Source organism: Eucalyptus grandis, chromosome 8, assembly GCF_016545825.1.
Source record: "Eucalyptus grandis isolate ANBG69807.140 chromosome 8, ASM1654582v1, whole genome shotgun sequence".
NCBI lineage: Eukaryota > Viridiplantae > Streptophyta > Magnoliopsida > Myrtales > Myrtaceae > Eucalyptus > Eucalyptus grandis.
Genome location: NC_052619.1, coordinates 32,580,461 through 32,602,729, shown reverse-complemented (window position 1 = coordinate 32,602,729; position 22,269 = coordinate 32,580,461). Strand labels below are relative to the sequence as shown.

Below are 22,269 nucleotides of genomic sequence, written 5' to 3'. Positions count from 1 at the left end.
AATAACTCGGCTGGTGGCTCGGCTCGGCTGGCAGAAGAAAGGATGTGTAATAAATGCGCAACGCTCCCGCTTAAATTTTCTCTCTCCACACTTTGAATTTTTTAGGTTTTGTTTCTCTTTCGTGGAAGAGCGCACAGAGAACGAGCTGCACTCACTTCCTCTGTTTCTTCTCAGCGCATCCCACCCCCTCCGCCTCCGCCTCCGCCTCCGCCTCTCCAAAAAGCCTTGCCGGTCATCTACCATATGCTAGGTCGCCTCGCAGCTGGTTCCTCAAACCTTCGCCTTCGATTGTTTCCAACGTGGAGATCGAGCATAAGGTTTCTGCTCGCGTTGGTCTCTCGGCAACTTTGGGCCTCCGTCCGATTCCCTCCCTCCAACGAACTCGTCATCAACTCCGACTCCGAGCCGCCGCCGCCGCCGATGGCGTCCTCCGTCTCTGGCATCTGCTCGTCCTCCCCCTCCCTCAGGCCGAAGACGCTATCGGCCTCCGCCGCGAAGCCGTCGGCCTCCGACAGGAGGGAGGCGGCTTTGGTCTCGTTCCTAAGCAGCGCCAGGCTTCCCGTCGTTGACCGAGTGTTGTCCCTGTCGCTGGCCCGATGGGTCGCAAGGGAGATCTCGGTGGACCTAGGCAGGGCCGACAGCGCGGCGAAGGAGGAGAGGCGCGGGCTAGAGGGCTGGAGAAGGATTCCCGCTTGCTGTGGACTAGGTACGTAGACTGGCTACACCAGCACCGGAGCTAGGGATTTTCCTTGGACGTGAGCCGAATCGGGTTCACGGACGAGTTCATGGAGGAGATAGAGCTTCGGTTTTAGGCCGCGTTCAAGGCGATGGAGGAGCTGGGGAAGGGCGCGATCGCGAACCTGGCCCAGACGAGGGCCACATGGTCGGGCACTACTGGTTGAGGAAGTCGGAACTCGCGCCGGCCCGATTCCTGAAGGCGCAGATTGAGAGCCGATTCCTGAAGGCGCAGATTGAGAGCACGCTTGACGCGGTCTGCAATTTCGCCGTTCTTCTTTAATTGCTGTTTCCTGAGTTTAATGAGCTCGTGGTAATCATAATAATGATATCTATTGCTCCTATTCTAGAGGATTCTTAGAAGAGAAGCTTGATGATCGGTTTATTTGTTGACATTTGCCAAATGCCAAGTGTCAGGAGTTCTGTTGAAAGATGATAAAATTTTCATATGTTTTTGGAGCTATTATTCACTGGAGCAAGTTCAATAAGACAGGAAGCTCGTGGCTTTTAACTTACGATGTTGGACACTCCTGCCATATAGGTTTGTCTTTCGGTCGACTTAGATGGATGTTGGAGCTCCCGAACGACATAGAGATAGTCAGATAGATCGGTATCCTTTGTTAATGGAACAAGTGGAGAGTAGTAGTGGTCATCAGCACATAATTGATGTAGAGAGAAATGGGGATGCCTCATTGACAGCATCTCATGGTGATCAGCAATGCAGGGTAGACTCAACAGAGAATGAGGATGGACTTTCGCCTAGCATGCCAGCCCTTGCGGATCAAACAACTGTAAATTCATCAAACAGATTGAACTCCTTGAATTCCTCTAGCACGAGAAGGAGTGATGATTACCACCAGCATCGAACAAGTCCATTGAATTCTGGACTATGGATTTCGGTGGAGTTAGTTGTCACCGTGGGTCAAATTATAGCAGCCATAGTGGTTTTGTGATTGTCAAGACATGAAAATCTAGAGGCTCCACTATTTGCATGGGTTGTAGGTTATGTGGCAACGCTGCCTATTCTTTACTGGCGTTATCATTCTGGCAACCGTGGTAGTGATCAACGGTCTGGTCGATCCCATCAAGGGACTTCTCATGGCAGTCAATCAGAGCCTAGATCTTATACGGCTATCTCTGTCACACAGTCCACAGATGAGGGCAATCAACATTCTGAAGAATCGGCATCATGGAATGGCCAAATTGCAGATTCTCTGAGTTCAAGGTAAAGTTCAATCGTTTCTTATGCTGCTCATGGATGATGATTGCTTCTCATCTATTCAAATTGAATTTCAATTTGCACGTTGTGGGATTATTGGCATCATTCAGAATAACCTAGTCTGTACAATCTATGATAGATGGAATCAACAGCTAATTTTGTTTTTGCAGAATTAGTGGGCTGGTGGACCATTTCAAGATGGCCTTAGACTGTTTTTTTGCTGTATGGTTTGTTGTTGGCAATGTGTGGATTTTTGGAGGTCACTCTTCACCTTCTGATGCTCCGAAACTGTATAGGTACCAATTTATAGGGACACTGTTCTGTTCTGTCTATACATGTAATTGCTGTGCTTGATGAAACATGTGTTGTGGCCCTTTTGCAGGTTATGTATAGTATTTCTAACTTTTAGCTGTATTGGATATGCCATGCCTTTTATACTATGTGCAACAATTTGTTGCTGCCTACCTTGCATAATGTCTGTTCTGGGCATCCGAGAAGACTTTTCGCAGACAAGAGGAGCCGCCTCAGAATCCATCAATGCTCTTCGTATCTACAAATTCAAGGTGAAGCAAGACTTAAATGCTGACGGTGAGGAATTTAACACAGGAGGAAGTGAAGGCGGGGTCTTGGCTCCAGGGACAGAAAAGGAGCATTTCTTGTCGGGAGAAGACGCGGTAAGCATAAAACCCACTTATGTCCTCCCATTCCAATTCTGGAGTTCCAGTACCCTCCTGCTGAATTTTGACCTATAATGTAGGGCTAGCATTTGATTTCGCATCCTAAAAAGAAAGGCCTCGCCTCACATCTGCTTATATGTTCCTTAACATGGTGAAACTATCATGATAGCAGCAAGTGGCAAATGCTTACTATCGGCAGCTAGGCATGATATTTATCTTCAAGCAGACAAAGTGATGTTGCCATTGTATTTGTGCAGGTTTGCTGTATTTGCTTGTCAAGATATGCTGATAACGATGAACTAAAAGAGCTACCTTGTCACCATGTCTTCCACGTTGAGTGCATTGATAAATGGTTAAAGATCAATGCCTCATGCCCCCTCTGTAAAAGTGAGATTAGTGAGAGCAGTGGGCTTCCGCAATCTGACAGAGACAGCTAGAACTAAGGACGAGTTTCAAGTAGCTCAAGAATTTGCATAAGGGAGCTGCCGATGAATGTGCCAACTACAATGTTTGCTCATCGGACTTACGATGAAACAGGGCCTCTTCGCAGAGACGTGTATTGACTTGGCACAGGTAGCAAGAGGTTATACCTGCAAAGAGGTTCTCTTGCTACGCATCAGATGATTTGCCATTGCTACACTACACTATGGAGAAGTGAATCTCTTGCTTGGGAGTGGTCCCACCTTCTCAGGACATGTAAATGTGAGGTCGAAGTTGGATGCTCGGCTCATACACCGGGTCCCGTGAAACGATCTGGGGGTGCTGCAATGGCAAAGGAATCTTTGCGCACGGATCCTATCTCGGGATAATGGTAATGATGTATATAGCTTGTTCGAAAATACAGCACATGGTGTATTTAATCACGTAAATTGCGATAAACTGTAACTATTCATCGTGTCATGTTCTCCTATTTTGGAGCCCTAAAGTGGGCATGCTTAAGATAAATGGAGGACCTCAGTACTATTGCTGTTACAGACAGTTACCCAAGGCTGATCAAGAAATAGTTAGCATAGTGCGTAATCAAAGTTGTAGCAATATGCTAAAAAATTGCTGATATTTGCAGAGAACAACTTAGTTTTTATCTTTCCTCTTTTAAATAAAAAGATTGAAGACAGATGAGTAATAGAATTTGGAAGAACGTGATGGGCAAAAACTGATAATGGATAGAGCAATATCAATTTAGTCTTTGGTTTTGTTTTAGATTCTGTTTGTTTCATAGATTTGGAAAATATTTTTTAATATTAATCACTCATATCAATTAAAATAATTAGTTCATGAAAAGTTCTCTCCATCCCTTGCAATTATGCATATCTAAATATTTTTATGAACGTTAAAAATCTCTTATTCATTAATTTTTTATAGGCAATGCAAATAATATTCATTTTTAAAAGTGATACAAATGTATAACTTTTAAGATGTACCGTACACAGTATCAAAGATCATTCTGCACCATCCCTCACAAGATATGAGAAAGCATTGCGCAGGTGGTCGGTTTGGGACTTAGAAAAGAAGAAAAATGGCTTTTTATTGAACTTACATATTTCGTGCCATTCATGCTACTATTCTGGTTGTGGTCTAAGAAGGGAGATGAGGCTACATAATTTCAACCTTCTTATTTTGGTGTGAAAACAGCAAAAATGGCATACTATTATTTTCGCATTTTCTAAATTTATTTTCAGAGTTTCAGATGACTTAAAAGCAGGAGAAATTGCCAAAGGCCTCAAGAGATAATTTCTTTGAAGGTTGTAAGAGGGAAAACTAGAAGAAAGAAAAAGAAAATGTAACATTTTCCCTACAATCTAGGGAAATTTCCGTACCAGAAAAAAGATCAAGTCCAGCAAAACATATGGCTCCTCTCCAACAACAACCCATTAGGAGACCACTTGTCTTCATCCATTTCATTAGTGATACGAAAAAACCAAAGAAGATAAATTAGGATGTTCATATTAGCAAGGATAACATAGAGCCAAGGCCCGAATCACTCACTTGCATACTTCAACCAAAAAAAAGAAAACTGTCATGACCTGAAACTAGAAAACGAAGAACAAAAACCAACCCGGGAGAGCATGTCTTATTGATGCAAAATCTATCATTCGTAACATCTCATTCCAAAAATTTTCACAGAACGCAATGTTTATACAAAGGAAAAACAATGGTGGACATAAATAAGGGAAGTACAACATGTCTCCAGAAGTAAGTTTGCAGAGGCCACTTGTTCTTAAGGCTGACAAAGCATCCGTTCTCGAAAATTTCTCCTCCTCCTGTGGCTCCACCTCAGGGATCTCCTATAGATTGTAAAACTAACAATGCAAAAAGGGAAACCTTAGTTTAATGCATATTCCCATGGAGTCCGCCACCTTTTCTCATTCATGCCCACAGACACACAAGGCTATGAATCCGACCGGAAACGAAAGTGGAGGAAGATTATACACAATTAGCAAAACAAATTCCAAGATGAGAGGGAGAGGGAGGCCAAAAAGAACAGAAGCAAATGCCAATCCAATAAAGCGACAGAATGGCCATGAACTGGAAAAGGCCCCATGAATGATACTTCCCCAGTGGTTGAACGAACTATCTCCGAAGCCGCAGCTATTGCTGTGAACTAACTCTCATGCATACCGATGAATGTAGAATTACATTGCCCAAAATAAGCTTTCAACTCCACTTGTTGGATAGAGAGGTCCTTAAAAGCTTCCAGTTTCCCATTTGGCGCAAGAGAATCCATGCTTATGCCACCCGCAGGATGGTTGACTCCATTTTCAGGATTACTAGAAATCTGGTTGTACGAGGACTTTAGAACTGCAGAACTGCGACTTCCTTCAAAATACGTGGAGTGCAGGAAGTATTCGGCACAACGTAATTTCCATCCTGTTGAAGATGTATTTTACACGTGTCAGAGACACCATCTCAAAAGTCAAATCTAGCTTTATCCAATCATAATATCCCATCTTTGTATTCAGTAAAATGAGTAAGCCAATAAGGAAGTAGGGATAGAAGAATGGTCATCAGTAATGAAATTCACCGACAAGATCCCTCCCTGACTCTCACACCCCAACACACACCCACCCAGCCACCCACTTGCTACCCTATACTGCTGCTACTCCAATTATTCCAACAGATACTCCACATTTTAAGCATAACTTTAACCAAAAACAGTTGACGAGATCAAAACTTACTTGACGCAGCATCCATATCAACTACTACTGAGGAGAGTAGCTTGTGAACCGCAATACAATCCTTGAGTTTCCATTCCTTAAATGATCCGAGCGCTCCATTTCTATGCAACATAACGTTGACATGCTCAACAGATTATCAAGGGGATGGCAGCGTAAAACTGTCCAAAACAAATGAAATGAAGATGGCAGACCTTCGTTGCACCAAACAGTACCTTTGCACCAAGTTGTTGCTTGAATCCTCAATTAATTTCACAGCCTTGCCCTTATTGCTGGGTTCCAAAAGATACAGCATTTCTGCAGCAGCTGCCCTGTGCATCAAGGAATCTGCACACACAATAAAAAAAGACCAAGCACACTTAGAACATGTTATAACACACGTAAGAAAATTGTCTGATGTTGAGGATACCTTTATGCTTATCGAGGAATGACTCATTTGCCTCTAAAAGAGACTTCCCATGCAAATGACTGCAAGATGAACAATTGTATGTGTTAAAAGACTGTCATATTGAAAAAACAAACAAGAAAGATATAGCAAGTCCAAAAGACAGGTTGTAAAGAACCTGATTTCTGGTCGTTCAGCTTCTAATACAGTGCAAATAAGTTTCTCAGAGTCAGTAGTTGGGGCAGCCATGGAACTAACTACATGGAAAAAACTTTAAGTGCAGCATAAGAAGCACCCATCAGGAACAACACCAAGCTGTCAAAGTCTCTAGCAACCGGGGAAACAATATAGACCACCACTGAAAAGAGTTGAGGAAAAAGCAGCAGCAACACAGATCAACAAACTATGACTTGCGTCAAAATTTACAGACGCCCAAAAGATGCGACAAATATATCAACAGCTCAACCCAAGGAGTTAAGAGGACATATGAGAATGATAAAATATCTCGAGTGCAAACTAGAGAGAAACTAACCAGGCACCTATGTGTGTCAGGGCTTTCCGCGACCAACTGAAGCAGCTGCTTCACCGCCTGGGTTTATGAAAAGATCTGCATATAAAGATGCATATATTAAAATGGAGTTAAGTAGAAAATTAAATTGCAAGCAGCACATATATAGGAAAACATTTATCAGCTCGTCATTAAGTTACTCCGAACAATATGTTTCAAGAAGTTTCAAGAGTAAGAAAGTCACTGGACAAAAGAAAAAAGAAGAAGCAAAGTAACCCCAGGCAAGATTATCTGAAAAGCAAGCAAAGTTTTCCGCTTTCTCATATTTACTTCAAACGAAAGAATGTGTGTTTCCAAAGAATCAGGTGAGCTCCTTTGAAGCCGCTTCAGGTACTTTGTTGCCTATGATAGTGGATCCTCGACCTACCACCACATATACATAATGGAATCCAGGTCACAGCAGCAACTATTAATAAAAAGGAAGTTACATAATATATGAAGCCAAAAAGAAGATTGCGCAGGAATATTACATACACTAATTTATTAGGAAGAAGCTATCATTGGTACATATCATGCTCTCTCTAGAAACGATAAAGCACATTTTTTGGCGAAAGGAATGTAATCACCAATTCCAATATTAGTATTTTCATGTGCTATTCAGAATCAAAATGGGCAGGCATTTGTGTATATGACAGAACGCACAGGGGACTATAGACTCTCTTACCACACAGAGAGCAACAACGACCAGAATTCCAGAACTGACCTTACAGCCGACCACGTCAGTAGCGAAATTGCAGACGCCGTCAAGCGTGCTCTCAATCCGGCGTCAATGAGGCATCCCCATTTCTCTCTACATCAATTATGTGCTGATGACCACTACTACTCTCCACTTGTTCCTTTAACAAAGGATACCGATCTATCTGACTATCTCTATGTCGTTCGGGAGCTCCAACATCCATCTAAGTCGATCGAAAGACAAACCTATATGGCAGGAGTGTCCAACATCGTAAGTTAAAAGCCACGAGCTTCCTGTCTTATTGAACTTGCTCCAGTGAATAATAGCTCCAAAAATATATGAAAATTTTATCATCTTTCAACAGAACTCCTGACACTTGGCATTTGGCAAATGTCAACAAATAAACCAATCATCAAGCTTCTCTTCTAAGAATCCTCTAGAATAGGAGCAATATATATCATTATTATGATTACCACGAGCTCATTAAACTCAGGAAACAACAATTAAAGAAGAACAGCGAAATTGCAGACCGCGTCAAGCGTGCTCTCAATCTGCGCCTTCAGGAATCGGGCCGGCGTGAGTTCCGACTTCCTCAACCGGAGTGCCTACCATGTGGCCCTCGTCTGGGCCAGGTTCGCGATCGTGCCCTTCCCCAGCTCCTCCATCGCCTTGAACGCGGCTTAAAACTGAAGCTCTATCTCCTCCACGAACTCGTCCGTGAACCCGGTTCGGCTCACGTCCAAGGAAAAGCCCTAGCTCCGGTGCTGGTGTAGCCAGTCTACGTACCTCGTCCACAACAAGCGGGAATCCTTCTTTAGCCCTCTAGCCCGCGCCTCTCCTCCTTCGCCACGCCGTTGGCCCTGCCCAAGTCCACTGAGATCTCCCTTGCGACCCATCGGGCTAGCGACAGGGACAACACCCAGTTGACGGCGGGAAGCCTGGCGCCGCTTAGGAACGAGACCAAAGCCGCCTCCCTCCTGCTGGAGGCCGACGGCTTCGCGGCGGAGGTCGGCAGCGTCTTCGGCCTGAGGGAGGGGGAGGACGAGCAGATGCCAGAGACGGAGGATGCCATCGGCGGCGGCGGCGGCTCGGAGTCGGAGTTGATGACGAGTTCGTCGGAGGGAGGGAATCAGACGGAGGCCCAAAGTTGCCGAGAGACCAACGAGAGCAGAAACCTTATGCTCGATCTCCGCGTTGGAAACAATCGGAGGCGAAGGTTTGAGGAACCAGTTGCAAGGCGACCTAGCTGATGGTAGATGACCAGCGAGGCTTTTTGGAGAGGCGGAGGCGGAGGCGGAGGGGGTGGGATGCGCTGAGAAGAAACAGAGGAAGTGAGTGCAGCTCGTTCTCTGTGCGCTCTTCCACGAAAGAGAAACAAAACCTAAAAAATTCAAAGTGTGGAGAGAGAAAATTTAAGAGGGAGCGTTGCGCATTTATTAACCGTCCTTTCTTCTGCCAGCCGAGCCGAGCCACTAGCCGAGTTATTTGGGAGAGAGGAGAGAGAAAGAAGCGCTGAGTCGAGGAGCAGAGTGGAGAGAGAGGGCAGAAGACGCCAAGTGGGGCCCACCCCTCCACATGGCGCCTCGTGAGTGGCCGGGGACCACGCTGACGTGGAGGTCCCGGACCACCCAATATTTTCTCCACTTCCCCTCCCCCAAAACTCAAAAACACACCATCGTCCCCCTCTTTTTATTATTTTTTATTCCTTTATCACAAACCCTAGCGACCCTCTTTTTCCTCCTCCTTCTACTGCTCGCACAAAAAACACTGGACCAAGACAAACACGCAACAGCAGACCTCGCTTCCCTCTTTCGCACCTCGTATCATTTCTCAGCTTCTGACGATGGAGCGGACACGATGCCGAGGAGGAGGAGATGCCGTCACCGCCGCCGCCGCTGCCGCCGCTCGGCGCCCCCTCGGGCCCCAATCCCTTCCTCTTCTCTTCCTCTCTCTAGCTGTCTCTCGCCGCCGTCACTACCGCCGCTCGGCGCCCCCTCGGGCCCCGATCCCTTCCTCTTCTCTTCCTCTCTCTGGCCATCTCTCGCCGTCGCTCGCGGCCTCTGCTCCCTCCCCATCCCTCGCCTCCACCTGGAGTCTTCCGGACACGCGTCGACACGCGTGTCAAGAAAAGTTGATCGCGTGTCCAAACGTGTCGACGTGTCCGACACGCTCCGACACGTGTCGGACACGACACGGAAGCACGGGCAACGTGTCCGTGCTTCATAGATGGCAAGTACAAAGATTGTAATGCGGAGCACGAATGGAGAGGACCGACATAACCATTAAAGCATAAGATGCTTCCTACCATATATAGAAGGGATACGCAACATGATGCAGCATATCATCACCTCATCAGTAGATTACTCATCCAGAATACGCATTCTCTAGCACCATATCATCCTCTAGTACCATATCATCACAAGATCAACTTGGAGTGAGGCATGACCATGGGAGAAGAACCGACCCGTTGTACTTACTTTGGTGATCAAACACCCCCGCCTCTTTGTGTCGAGAGGGTATTTGGATCAAGTGTTAGTTTGTTCTCAAGTGGAGTTAGAGGGGGATGGTTCAAGCATTGGATGCACTTGGCCGGTCTTGACCACGCAGCATGGTAGCGTAGCTAGTTGTTCCACATAGGCAGCTCGTTTGCCGGCAGCGTCCCTTCCATTTCCTATGGAACTGGGGCGCCATTTGGATCTTGCATATTTCGGAAAAACAGTTAGGACTTATCCTGAAAAGTTATGAGAGCAATCAGAGCATAAATCAAGTAAAAGAATAACTAAACACCAAAGTGCTGTTGAATTAGAGTTATCCTTTTGAGTCATTCTGTCCAGCAGAACCAGATAATCATCCACTTGTCATGAGGAAAAAGTTATGAGAGTGCAGAGAAGAAATCAAGTAAAAGGATAACTAAACACCAAAGTTGTTGAATTAGAGTCATCCTTTTGACTCATTCTGTCCAGCAGAACCAGATAATCATCCACTTGTTATGTTCCTCATAAATCAGCTCTAAATATATTGGCGTACTTGACAAATATAACAAATATATTTTCATAAAACTAGGAGAATGTAGACAAGTCCGTGTGACATACCCCAGCAGATGGAAAGTGAAAGCCTGATTGTCTTAGAATGTAGACAAGTCAATGGGGTCCTGATTCTATCAGCCAGTCTTAGAGTAGTGTCCACTGGTTGTTTATGAGGAAATGAATGAGAACTTAACAAAACAAATCACTAGAGAGGAAGTTCAGCATGTTGTATTTCAAATGGGAGCAGCTAAAGCCCCTGGACCAGGTGGTTTGAGTGGTCTTTTTTATAAAAGTCAGTGGCATATCATTCAAGAGGATGTATTTACATTGGTGGAATCTTTTTTCAATGATGAAGCCTTTGATCTTGAGTTGAACGAGACCTATATCACACTAATTCCCAAGGTAGTAAATCCCGAAAGTATAACTGAATTCCGACCTATTAGTCTATGCCATTTCAGCTACAAAATCATTACAAAGGTCATGGTGAATAGACTCAAACCTTGGCTCCCACTTCTCATCTCCCCGGAACAAAGAGCTTTTGTTGGAGGTCGGTAGATACAAGACAATATCTTTATAGTTCAAGAAGTTCTCCATTAGCTAAGGGTTAAAAAGAGAAAGCAAAAATTCCAAGCTGTGCTGAAGCTGGATATGCAAAAAGCATATGATAGAGTTGAATGGGATTTTCTATGTGATTGCATGAAGATGATGGGATTTAATGATAAATGGGTGAACATGGTCAGATTTTGTATCTCTTCAACTAAATTTCGTGTCCTCATTAATGGCAAATCTACTGAAGCTTTCAATCCAACAAGAGATATAAGACAAGGTGACCCTTTCACCTTATCTTTTCATTATAATGGCCAATGTCTTATCCCACATGGTGAATAATGCTGTAATGGATGGAAGTTTAAAGGGAATCAAACTGAATCCTCACTGTCCTATCTTATCCCACCTATTCTTTGCGGATGATGCCATTTTCTTATTGGATGTCACAATTAGCAAAGCTCAGAACCTAGCCAACTTATTGAATTGCTATTGTTTTGCTTCTGGCTAGTCAGTTAACCTCAACAAATCTGGTGTCTTTTTCGGGGCAAGCTGTCCACGGGAGTTAAAAAGAAATATTGCATCTAAATTGAGGGTTCCTATATTGGAAAAAATTGGAAAATACTTAGGGATACCATCTGATTAGGGCCAAACTAAAATACAGATGTTTGATTGGATCATAGCAAGGGTCGAAAGAAAACTGGAGGGATGGAAGGAGCAATTAATATCGAAGGCGGGTAAAGAGGTGCTGATTAAGATGGTAGTCCAAGCATTACCACAATGCGTCATGAATATCTTTAAAATACCTATCTCTATATGCAGAGCAATTGAAAGAAAAATCTCAGCTTTTTGGTGGAAGCAAAATGCAAAACAAAGAGGTATCCATTGGAAGAGTTGGGAATTCTTAAAGATGAGGAAGGAACAGGGAAGAATGGGATTTAAAGATTTGGTGGAATTTAACAAGGCTATGCTGGGTAAACCAACTCCAGAGGCCTTATGGAGCAGAATTTTTAAAGGCCTCTATTTCCCTAATGGTAATATATGGACTGCAACAAGGGGGGCCAGACCATCTTGGGGTTGGTAGAGTCTCCTTATAGGTCGAGATGCCCTAGAATTTGATATGAATGGGAGGTAGGGGACGGAAAATCTATCAATTTAAGGGAAGATCGTTGACTATTGTTCGGAAAGATTGGAGGATCGGCGAATCAAAATGATCCTAAGCTGGTGGCAGATATTATAAATCCCAATGTACGTGCATGGAATAGTCAACTCATAAATGCTCTCTTCGATAGTAATATTATAGAGGAAATTCAGGCAACCACCCTCAACATAATTCCCATACCCGACCGTCTAATCTAGATTGGGCATATCTCGGGGCATTACAAAATCAAAAGTGGGTATCATAGATTACGAGAAGCTAATGCAATAACCACAACAAATCAGAAATCCTCTTCATACCACGTTTCGAAACGTTTATGGACAGAAATCTGGAATCTACAAACTTATCCCAGAATCAAACATTTTATGTGGAGCCTATGCAATGCAGATCTTCCTACCAAAACCAATTTACACCGGTGAAACATCATACTTGAGCCAATATGCCCCTTTTGTCATCAATTTCCAGAATCATCCGAGCACCTCTTCATGCTGTGCCAGTGGACAAAAGAAATATGGTTAAATTATAGCGTCGACATATATGTCTCTTCAATGTCTATCGCACGAATTGATAAATGGGTAAGCGACTATCTCCTATATGGGATCTCGGCACACCAAAAGGCGATCTTTGCATATCTTCTCTGGCTAATATGGAAGGCCTGCAATGCTCTATTATTTCAAGGCCACAAACCAAACCAAACTCAAATAATCAGCGAAGCATTCCTCTCCCAGCAGTTATATGAAAAATGGAATCCACGAAAGGAAATGATTACCTCTAAACATAACGCATGGGTACCTCTAGATTCAGGCTCTTTGAAGTTAAATGTTGATTGCTCTTGGCAGGGAAGGAGTTCATAGAGCTCTATCGCCGGAATCTGCAGAGGAGCGGATGGGGTTTGCATTGCTAACTTTGCGCAAAAGATTTACGCCCAATCGGCTTGTACAAGCGAAACCTTAGCTATCCTTTAGGGGCTTATGTGGCTGAAGCAGTTCCGAAAGCAGTTCCAAAGTGCTCTGACAGGAACAACTCCAGACGCACGAACTGCTCTGCCTGTGTATATCTCTAGCGATTGTCTTCAAGCAGTGGACTCCATTTTGGGCCGACAAGAACCTCCCTGGGCCTCTCTTCCTTCTGTACTCGACTGTAGACAGCTGGTGGCCCAAATGGAAAATGTTCATTTGCAGTTTGAACTGCGCCAAACAAATCGGGCGGCTAATTGGATCGCAAAATCTCTTCAAACCGGATCTCTTCCTAGCAATTGGGTCTCCAAGCCTATGCATGATCTTTATCTTATTTTATGTTTAGATTTTTGTACTACTTGTAATCCACCATCTTAGTATGAATCAATGAAGTATCTTTGACCAAAAAAAGAAAAAGAAAAAGAATGCATAAAATTGACTACTCCGAAAAGTAAGAAGTAGAGATATACACTGGACCTTCCTTGCACATGATGTATTAATGACATATAAAGAAAATTAGCATCGGGTGCATGAATGTAACGCACTGATTTCCAGCTTTCTTTTCAAAATTCCTTCTAATTCAAAAGCCAAGTCAGAACTATAATCCTAATCACTTAGTCTTATAAACTCAAGGCAGGCATTTCATATACTATGAGGTGAGATAATCTGAAAGAGAGTCGAATTCTCCTCGATGCCATAACTCGCTAGGTCGAGGTCATTCGTAGGCCTTTGTCCCACATAAGCAATATCAGGCAATTTGACCGGCACAAGAAAGCTTGTTTTTCGCTTCCTTGACCGTGCGATACACCAAGCCATCCACAATGTTGTACGAAATTAAGATCTTGTGATCCTCAAGCTGCTTCCCCCAATAGACCATATGCCAACTCAGGAGCTGCGCACACATCTTTGCTATGGTCAAAGCTTTGACATAACCACAGTGCACCAAAATTTAACTCCTAATGCCAGACATGTCCACAATAATTGACACATCATCTTTGGAATGGACAACCAAATCAAACGTGGGCTCTTGGGGCAAGTTGAGAGAGGCGAGGTTCCTATCCCCGGCAAGCATCTTTCCCCCGAACATCAGAACAAACTCATATGGCGAAATCCCTTCCTTGGCTTGAATCTTCAATTTAACATCCTGGATGATTCATCGCTTCGTCCAGCAAGTTTTTTGGAGTCAACAGATTTGGACATTTACCGTCATCCTAGCCGAGTCCTGAAAGATGACATGGAGCGTGGGGTGAGATTCCAAAGATGACGAAAAACCGCGAATAGAATCTAACATGAATATATATAATGAACCAAAGTCGAGAAGCTGGGGAAAAACATGACAGTGTTCTCAGTTTGTGTTACAAGTAAGAATCTCAAAACCCTAAAGAAAACACTAAGAAATCGAGAATCAGAAAGACGACGAAACGAACTTGAGACCCAGAAAGATAGGAAAGACAACCTCTTCCCTGTCAGAATTGGAGGCACAGAGCGTGGCAATTGAGAAGGCGAACCAGCCATTGGAGCGAAACGATTAAAACAGTCACGTCCCCTCCCCTCTCGTCACTTAAAGGTAACGACGACGAACAAAAAGGAAGGGTTTTTTTTTTTTTTAAACGCATCTCGAAACCCTAAAATTTATGATAAAAGTGCAATTAAATTGTAAAATTTATAAAAAATATAGCAAAGCCCTAAAATTTGTTAAATTTATATAATTGACCCTCCATTAATTCTGTCTAACTTAACTAATGAAAAATGCTGATCGTAGCTTTCTTTTTTTAAAATATCTTCCATCTCTTACGCGATACTGACGTGGCTGACTCATGAAATAGAAGATTAAATCAATGTCACTTTAGTATAAATATGACTTTTATATAATTTTACTTAAATTAATATGAAAAAAATAAGGTAAATTTTTTATTAAAAAGAAAAGGGGAAACTATGCGAGGAGGGTGGAGCCCTCCCCCGGAAGACCACGTGGGTGGGGAAGGGCTGATGGGTTCGCCGGGCTTCAACCATGTACTGCTAACCCTCACCAATGACGGCTCTTCACTAGCCAACCCTCACCATCACCAGCCCTTCCCGATGAGGGTGGGGTGACGGAGGGAGGTCTGAGCCCTTGCCGTATGGACTTCCTTCCTCCCTTTTTAATATGATATTTCAATTTTAAATTATTTTCAAATTTAATTTTAAAATAATTAGATCAAAAAATCATATTTGAATCTAAAACAACGTTCTTTTAGCCTAGTTCTTCTTCTTCTTTTAGCCACGAGTGAGAGAAAATAACAAGAAAAAAAGAAGAAGTGATGTTGGCATTCTACATTAACCAAACTGAATGGAACTAAGGAAATGAGTTTTTTCATCAATTTGACAAGTTTCGAAACATCATTGCACCTTTTGTAAATTTTAGAATTAAGTTGCACTTTCTGACGATTTTCAAAACTTATAGTGCACATGTCCCTGTTTTTTGTATTGTGTTTTGCCTTTTGAGGGAGCAGTTTCACATAACTAATAAAATAAAAAGAAAATATTAGTAGGCCCACTTTTTTCCAAAGTAGGAATTATTGTGAAAAGAAAATCATGAATTATTTAATTCCTCTCAATTGATCCTCTAGGTGTGAAAATATTAGGTGCATTAGAGAGCCGCATCAAAGGCGTGAGACATATTTCGCATATTTTCAGTACGTCTTGACTCCATTCGTTTCCATTTAGAGTCTGAGTTAAGTGGCATGTCGACGCTAACGATAAGTCTGAGAAATTTATCATGAGCCGGTTATCATGTTAGCAGGAGAGCAATTAGTATCTAATAGGATCCCCATCCATTTGAAGTCCCGTGACAAGAAAATTACCGTCACATAAATCTAGGAAACTTGACTGAAGTCGCACCACCTTGATTCAAGCATATAGCACAAACAAACATAGGTTATCATGCTCATTCTTAAGTGCTTGAAAACCGATGATACTTAGAGATTTAAATTCATAAGAGTTGCGCATTTTGAATTGCACAGACAACAAAAGGATCATGAATTGCAAATTGCGTTTCCCACGAATGCAAGCGCCCCGAGTTTGGTATGGTCACTGCTTGACCTCCTCTTTCAGTGCCGCCATACTTCTGGGCATCATAAAGTTGGATGGTCTAATGATCAGCTCAAGAATATGCGGTGCGTGATTAGGATTTTATTTATTGAGACTCCACTGCATGATGCATTCTAAAGATATCCCAAAACCAGCTTCCATATCGCATGGAATCGCTTCTTGACAATTCACTGATACAAACAAGGATGCTCCAACTAATAAGGGGGACAACGAAAGAAATAGCTTTGAGATCACTTTCCTGAAGTCTTTGTCCTAATCATCATTTCATCTCATTCCCTGCATGCTGATGCAGATGAGCAAGTTTCATTCCACTCTGCAACTCACGTCACAGCCTGCGGGAGAGAACATAGACCCTTCCGTACTATTGGTATACGGAGGTTGGTTCTATTTTTCCTCCTAAAAGTGCATCTAAAATGACCAGATGTACGTTGTTCACTAATTTAGCACAAAGAACAATAATCTTGCTCTACGTGCAAACTTGTCATTGCGACAGATATGGAGCAACGTAGGGCAGCAAGCCAGGACACGCTCTTGCGAAACATTAAGGACGCACAGGAATCACTGAGACGCCTACTATCTACTGGCTCTGGCTCAACTCTGAGCTCACCTTCCAATCAGGTGCCCGGCGCAATGATGTATATGAGGCGTGCCCGGCGCAATGATGTATATGAGGCGGCACAGCAAATCAGCCACATCTGTTGATGCCCTGACTCAAGGATCACCGCACCCCACCCAACATTCAATAAGAAACCATAATTTGGGTCTCTGGCTAGAGTTGCCCTCACATGATGCCACCTTAGTGTTGAAGCAATCGCAGACGAGGAAATCAAAGGATTTTTCTGGTGGTGGGTCAACGAGAAATTCTTAGCAATCACAAAACAACTACTAAATGAAGAAAGCAGACCTTCGGTCGAGTCATCTGTGGTGCTGCTAATCAAAAGTAAAGTTTTCCAGGGCGCTTCTACCGAAATACGTAGGTCTAAGATCAAGCTTCCAGCAAAAGACATCAATCAAACAAAACAACTCACCAAACAATGTACTACTGAGATTCTACCATGTCCATATGATATTCAATGTAGGAAGCAGAGATATACACTGTACCTTCATGGCACGTGACGAACTAATGACATACCAAGAAAATTAGCATTAGGTGCATGTGAGATATTCTGTTAAATCCTTCTAATTCAAAAGCCAAGTCGGAACTATCCGAGTTCTCTTTGGTGCTGCTAATCAAAAGTAGAAGTTCTTCGGGTACTTCTATTGAAATAGTTAGGTCTCACATCAAGCTTCTAGCAAAAGACACCGGTCAAAGAGAATAAACCATAAAACGATCTTACTACTGAGATTCTACCTTGTCCAGATATTCAATGTAAGGAAGCACCGATACACACTATACCTTCATTGCACAAGATGTACTAATGAGATGCTAATGCATGAATGTTGGATACTGATTTCCAGTTCAGAATTCCTTCAAATACAAAAGCCAAGTCAGAACATGCTCACTAGTCAGTACTTACAAACTCAAGGAATATGATTTACGAAGAGGCCAAAAAATCCAAAGAGGGTTGAGTTATCTTGAATGCCATAGCTCGCTAGATCACGGTCATCAGCAAGCCTTTTTCCTGCATAATCAATTCCATGCAATTTAGCCAGCGCACTCACCAGCAGCTTATCAAGAAGCTTGTTCTTCACTTCCTTGACCGTGTCAGAGCTGCAAACCTCAAGAGCAACGGTCTTACCATTCCCGCAATTTACAAATATCTAAAATGGAGCATAGGGAGACACCAATTATAAGACAGAGCCATCCGCGATGCCGAAACAAGCTAAGGTCTTGTGATCCTCAAGCTGCTCCAAGCTACTCCAAACGATAAACCAAATGAGAGCGCATGACCTGTGCACACATCTTTGCTATGGCCAAAGCTTTGACATGACCCACAAGAGACCAAAATTTAGCGTCTACCCTGACTCTGCGATTGGACATGTCGACGAAATGATGCATATGAGGTGGCATAGCAAATCAGCCACATCTGCTAATGCCCTGACTCAAGAATCACCGCGCCCCACCCAACATTCAAGAAGAAACCAGAATTTGGGTCTCCGGCTAGAGTTTCCCTCACGTGATGACACCTTAGTGTTGAAGCAATCGTAGACGAGGAAATCAAAGGATTTTTCTAGTGGTGGGTCAACGAGAAATTCTTAGCAATCACAAAAACAACTACTAAATGAAAAAAGCAGACCTCCGACCGAGTCATATGTGGTGCTGCTAATCAAAAGTAAAGTTTTCCAGGGCGCTTCTACTGAAATAGGTAGGTCTAAGATCAAGCTTCCAGCAAAAGACATCGACCAAACAGAACAACCCACCAAACAATGTATTGCTGAGATTCTACCTTGTCCAGATGATATTCAATGTAGTAAGCAGACATATACATTGTACCTTCATGGCACGTGACGAACTAATGACGTACCAAGAAAATTAGCATCAATGCATGAACGTCAGATACTAATTTCCAGCTTTCTGTTAAAAAATCCTCCTAATTCAAAAGCCAAGTCAGAACTATTCCGAGTTCTCTCTATAGAAGTTCTTTGGGGCGCTTCTACTGAAATAGCTAGGTCTCACATCAAGCTTCCAAATAGAATAATTCACAAAACAATCTACTGCTGAATTCTACCTTGTCCAGATATTCAATGTAAGGAAGCACCGATACACACTATACCTTCATCACACAAGATGTACTAATGAGGAGCCAAGAAAATTAGCATCAGGGCATGAATGTTAGATACTGATTTTTCCAGCTTTGTGTTCAAAATTCGTTCTAATACAAAAGCCAGTTAGAACAATGATGCTGTTTACTAGTCAGTACTTACAAACTCAAGGAATATGATCTACGAAGAGGCAAAAAAGGGTCGAATTATCCTGGATGCAATAGCTTGCCAGGTCATGGTCATCAGCAAGCCTTTTTCCCGCATAAGCAATACCATCCAATTTAGCCGCTGCACTCACTGACAGCTTATCAAGAAGCTTGTTCTTCACTTCCTATTAGACATGCAAACCTCAAGAGCAACAGTTTTACCATTCCTGCAATTGACAAATATCTGAAATGGAGCATAGGGAGACACCAATCGTAAGATAGAGCCATCCGCGATGCCGTAACAAGCTAAGGTCTTGTGATCCTCAAGCGCTCCCAACGATAGACCAAATGAGAGCGCATGACCTATACACATCTTTGCTATGGCCAAAGCTTTGACATGACCCACAGGGAACCAAAATTTAGCGTCTACCCTGACTCTACGATTGGACATGTCGACGAAGATCGACAAGTGTTCAAAAGAAAATAAAATGTGGGCTCCGGGGGCAAGTTGAGTGAGGCGAGGGTCCAATCCTCTGCAAGCACCTCTCCACCTAAAAACAGAGTGAAATCATCCGGCAGAATCTAGCTTGAATCATCAATTTAACATCTTGGACAGTATCCTAATTCCTCGCATCCAACAGCAAGTATTTTTGAGCCGATTGGATATGGACAATTATTGTCATCCTAGCCAAGTCCCGAAGGAGGACACAGATCGTGGCGTGACCATGGATGCCATAATCAGCGAGTCTTCTCCCCCCAAAAAATAGCTACTTACTATACTCATCAGTGATTTTCTCCTTATCCTCAATTAAGGCCTTAATATGCTCCACGGTTGAGTTTCTAGTAGCTACAATGGTCATTTTCTTGGTGATCTCCAGGGCCAAAGTCACCTACGCCACAGAACTGGAATTTACCATCATAGAGCCTCCGAACTTATTTTTCCAGATAAATCTAAGCACTAGCTAGAAACTGATATTCACCGACCAATATCACAAACGGAATGGAAACCAAAAATCCGGAGGCAAAAAAGAGAAAAAAAAATTCCTGATCGCACTGATCTTCCAGAATCAAGCAAGATGGGAAAAACACCAATGCGTCCTCGCATTTCGTTGCAAACAACAATCTCGAAACCCTAATGAACTAAGAAATCGAGAACCGGGGGAGCAAATTTAGACACCGAATACAGATACAGGGGGAGAGAGACAGAGAGAACCTCCTCTTCATCCCAACTCGGATGCACAGGATGCACGGAGCGTTGAAGTTGAGATGAGGATGAGGAAGCAACATGAACACCTTGGAGCGCGACCCTACCATCATCTTCAGACTCCTCTTTCTCCGCAAAAATCGTGGTGGATGGACTGGATGTTCTACAAGACATAGTAGTGGAATTCATACTGTTCTCATCGAAGAGAAAGATGCGATGCTCGCGAGAAAACATATTGATGACGGATTGAGATCCAGTAGCGAGATCCAGTAGCGACCAAGTGCATAGAGAGAGAGAGAGAGAGAGAGAGAGAGAGAGAGAGAGAGAGAGAGAGAGAGAGGAATCCCTCTTTGCTAGAAAGGGGGCGTGCGAATGGAAGATGGAGAGGGAGACAGAGATCAGATGAACATAAAGAAAATGGAGGGAAATCGAGTCTTCAGTCATGTCACGCCCCAAACCCCGAGCACGCGCACATCCCATTGTGGTCGATAGAAATACGACTTCCCAGGACACGTCACCGACCCAATCGATTAATTACACATGCAGAAGCGGATAAATAATCCCCAGACAAAACTCAATTGGGATAGAAAAGCAGGATCACATTTCAAAACCAAACCACATACATTTAAACACATCAAGCCAATTCGATTACAAGACTAGGCTAATAATAGAAGATCTATAGAAAATCAGTCCTAAAAAACTAAGCCGTCTTAAGATCAGCTAATCAAATCCATTCACCGGCTCCGGGATCAGCATAGTCAAAAATCTTCTCAGTGACCCTCACTAGTCTATCAAAAAGCTCCGGAGGATCCGCCATCTAAGAACCTGAAAATATTATCCCACAACGGGGTGAGACAATGTCTCAGCGAGTCCTACCCTCTAAAACTTGATTAAGAAGAAAATAAGCCCCAAGGTGCTCTAGCCACATAAAGAGAATTGAGGACTTACCTCGCCTCAGTCCAATCCTACACGTCAGTACAATTCATACGTCGATCAATTCATACCATCTATCCATCCATTAATGAATCATGGCTCACATAAGCTGAAATGGATGCAATGTTCTCATAAGTTGATATAGATGGTAGCTCACACAAGCTGATAAACAAGCCGTTATACCAATACTCACACAAATTGACATTTCAATAATAAACCAATGCATTCCTCAAACCAATCAATCAATTGATTCAAATTGGTCCTACAAGCCAATTACGGTGCCAAAGGCCGACACCAGGTATTTTCAAGTTAAATACCAAAACTTCTTCAATTTCAATCAATTCCACACTTTTGGAATTATTAGCCACAATCATCATTCTACTAAATTTCTTAATTTAACATACAATTGACACAAACTAACCGCACCGCTGCGATTAGTGCGAAATTCTAACGACCAGCCATCCTGACAAAATTTTCGAAATTATTAAAAAATTAAATTTAATTCCGAAAATTAAATAATTAAATATTATGTTATAATAATATAATTTAATAAAATAATATTTATGAAATTCGAAATAATTTATTAATTTAAAATAAATAATTAGGGCTTAAACTAGATTACTCTAATTTAAACATACAATTAACCCTAATTAAATATCCATTAAACTAATCGTACCACTAATCTAACTTACATTAAAATAATCTAATCTAACCACCTAAGCCTAATTAGACCAATCTAAACACCCCTTAAGCATGATTAACTTACTAAGCGAGGTTTAGATGATAAACTCACCGGTTTTGTGCTCCGGTGAGTTCACGGCGACCACGACACCAAGGCGGTCGATAAACCCTAAAGCGGCAACACCAATGGAGGCCGGGAAAGGCCCGGAAACGCTCCTCGAAGTCTCACGGGCTTGCTGGATTTCTACCTCTGTTGCTGGTCGAGAGAGCTGGAACCGAGAAGACCAAGGCTGGACCGGCGAGGAGGTGAGCTGGCGACGGTGCAACGGCGGACCAGGCGGGCTTCCAGCGGTTCGGTTGGCTCCGACAGTGGCTCACGGCTGCTGAATGGCGGC

General features: G+C 43.0%; 1 protein-coding gene, 1 long non-coding RNA gene and 1 pseudogene across 2 annotated transcripts; 1 reads left to right on the top strand and 2 right to left on the bottom strand.

Moving 5' to 3' along the window:
• Positions 1–958: 958 nt before the first annotated feature.
• Positions 959–3,068, top strand: LOC104414100 (annotated as a pseudogene).
• Positions 3,069–5,233: 2,165 nt separating this feature from the next.
• Positions 5,234–6,451, bottom strand: LOC104429899 (N-terminal acetyltransferase A complex auxiliary subunit NAA15-like). The gene is made up of 5 exons (XM_039299875.1): positions 6,368–6,451; positions 6,214–6,272; positions 6,020–6,131; positions 5,808–5,908; positions 5,234–5,499 (listed from the first exon to the last, which is right to left on the bottom strand). The coding sequence occupies exons 1-5, from the start codon at positions 6,436–6,438 to the stop codon at positions 5,234–5,236; spliced, it is 609 nt and encodes a 202-aa protein (XP_039155809.1). The 5' UTR covers positions 6,439–6,451.
• An 11,072-nt stretch (positions 6,452–17,523) lies between these two features.
• LOC120287839 lies at positions 17,524–20,621 on the bottom strand. The gene is made up of 2 exons (XR_005546102.1): positions 20,270–20,621; positions 17,524–17,829 (listed from the first exon to the last, which is right to left on the bottom strand). It is a non-coding gene; the product is annotated as an uncharacterized LOC120287839 (long non-coding RNA).
• Positions 20,622–22,269: the final 1,648 nt, after the last annotated feature.

Bases quoted from the DNA above. Each gene is read 5' to 3' on its own strand.
- LOC104429899 (XM_039299875.1), bottom strand. From the start codon at position 6,438: ATGGCTGCCCCAACTACTGACTCTGAGAAACTTATTTGCACTGTATTA. The intron at 6,273-6,367 runs GTTCTTTACAAC...TTCATCTTGCAG, and splicing joins GCTGAACGACCAGAAATCAG to TCATTTGCATGGGAAGTCTC. The intron at 6,132-6,213 runs GTATCCTCAACA...TTGTGTGTGCAG, and splicing joins ATTCCTCGATAAGCATAAAG to ATTCCTTGATGCACAGGGCA.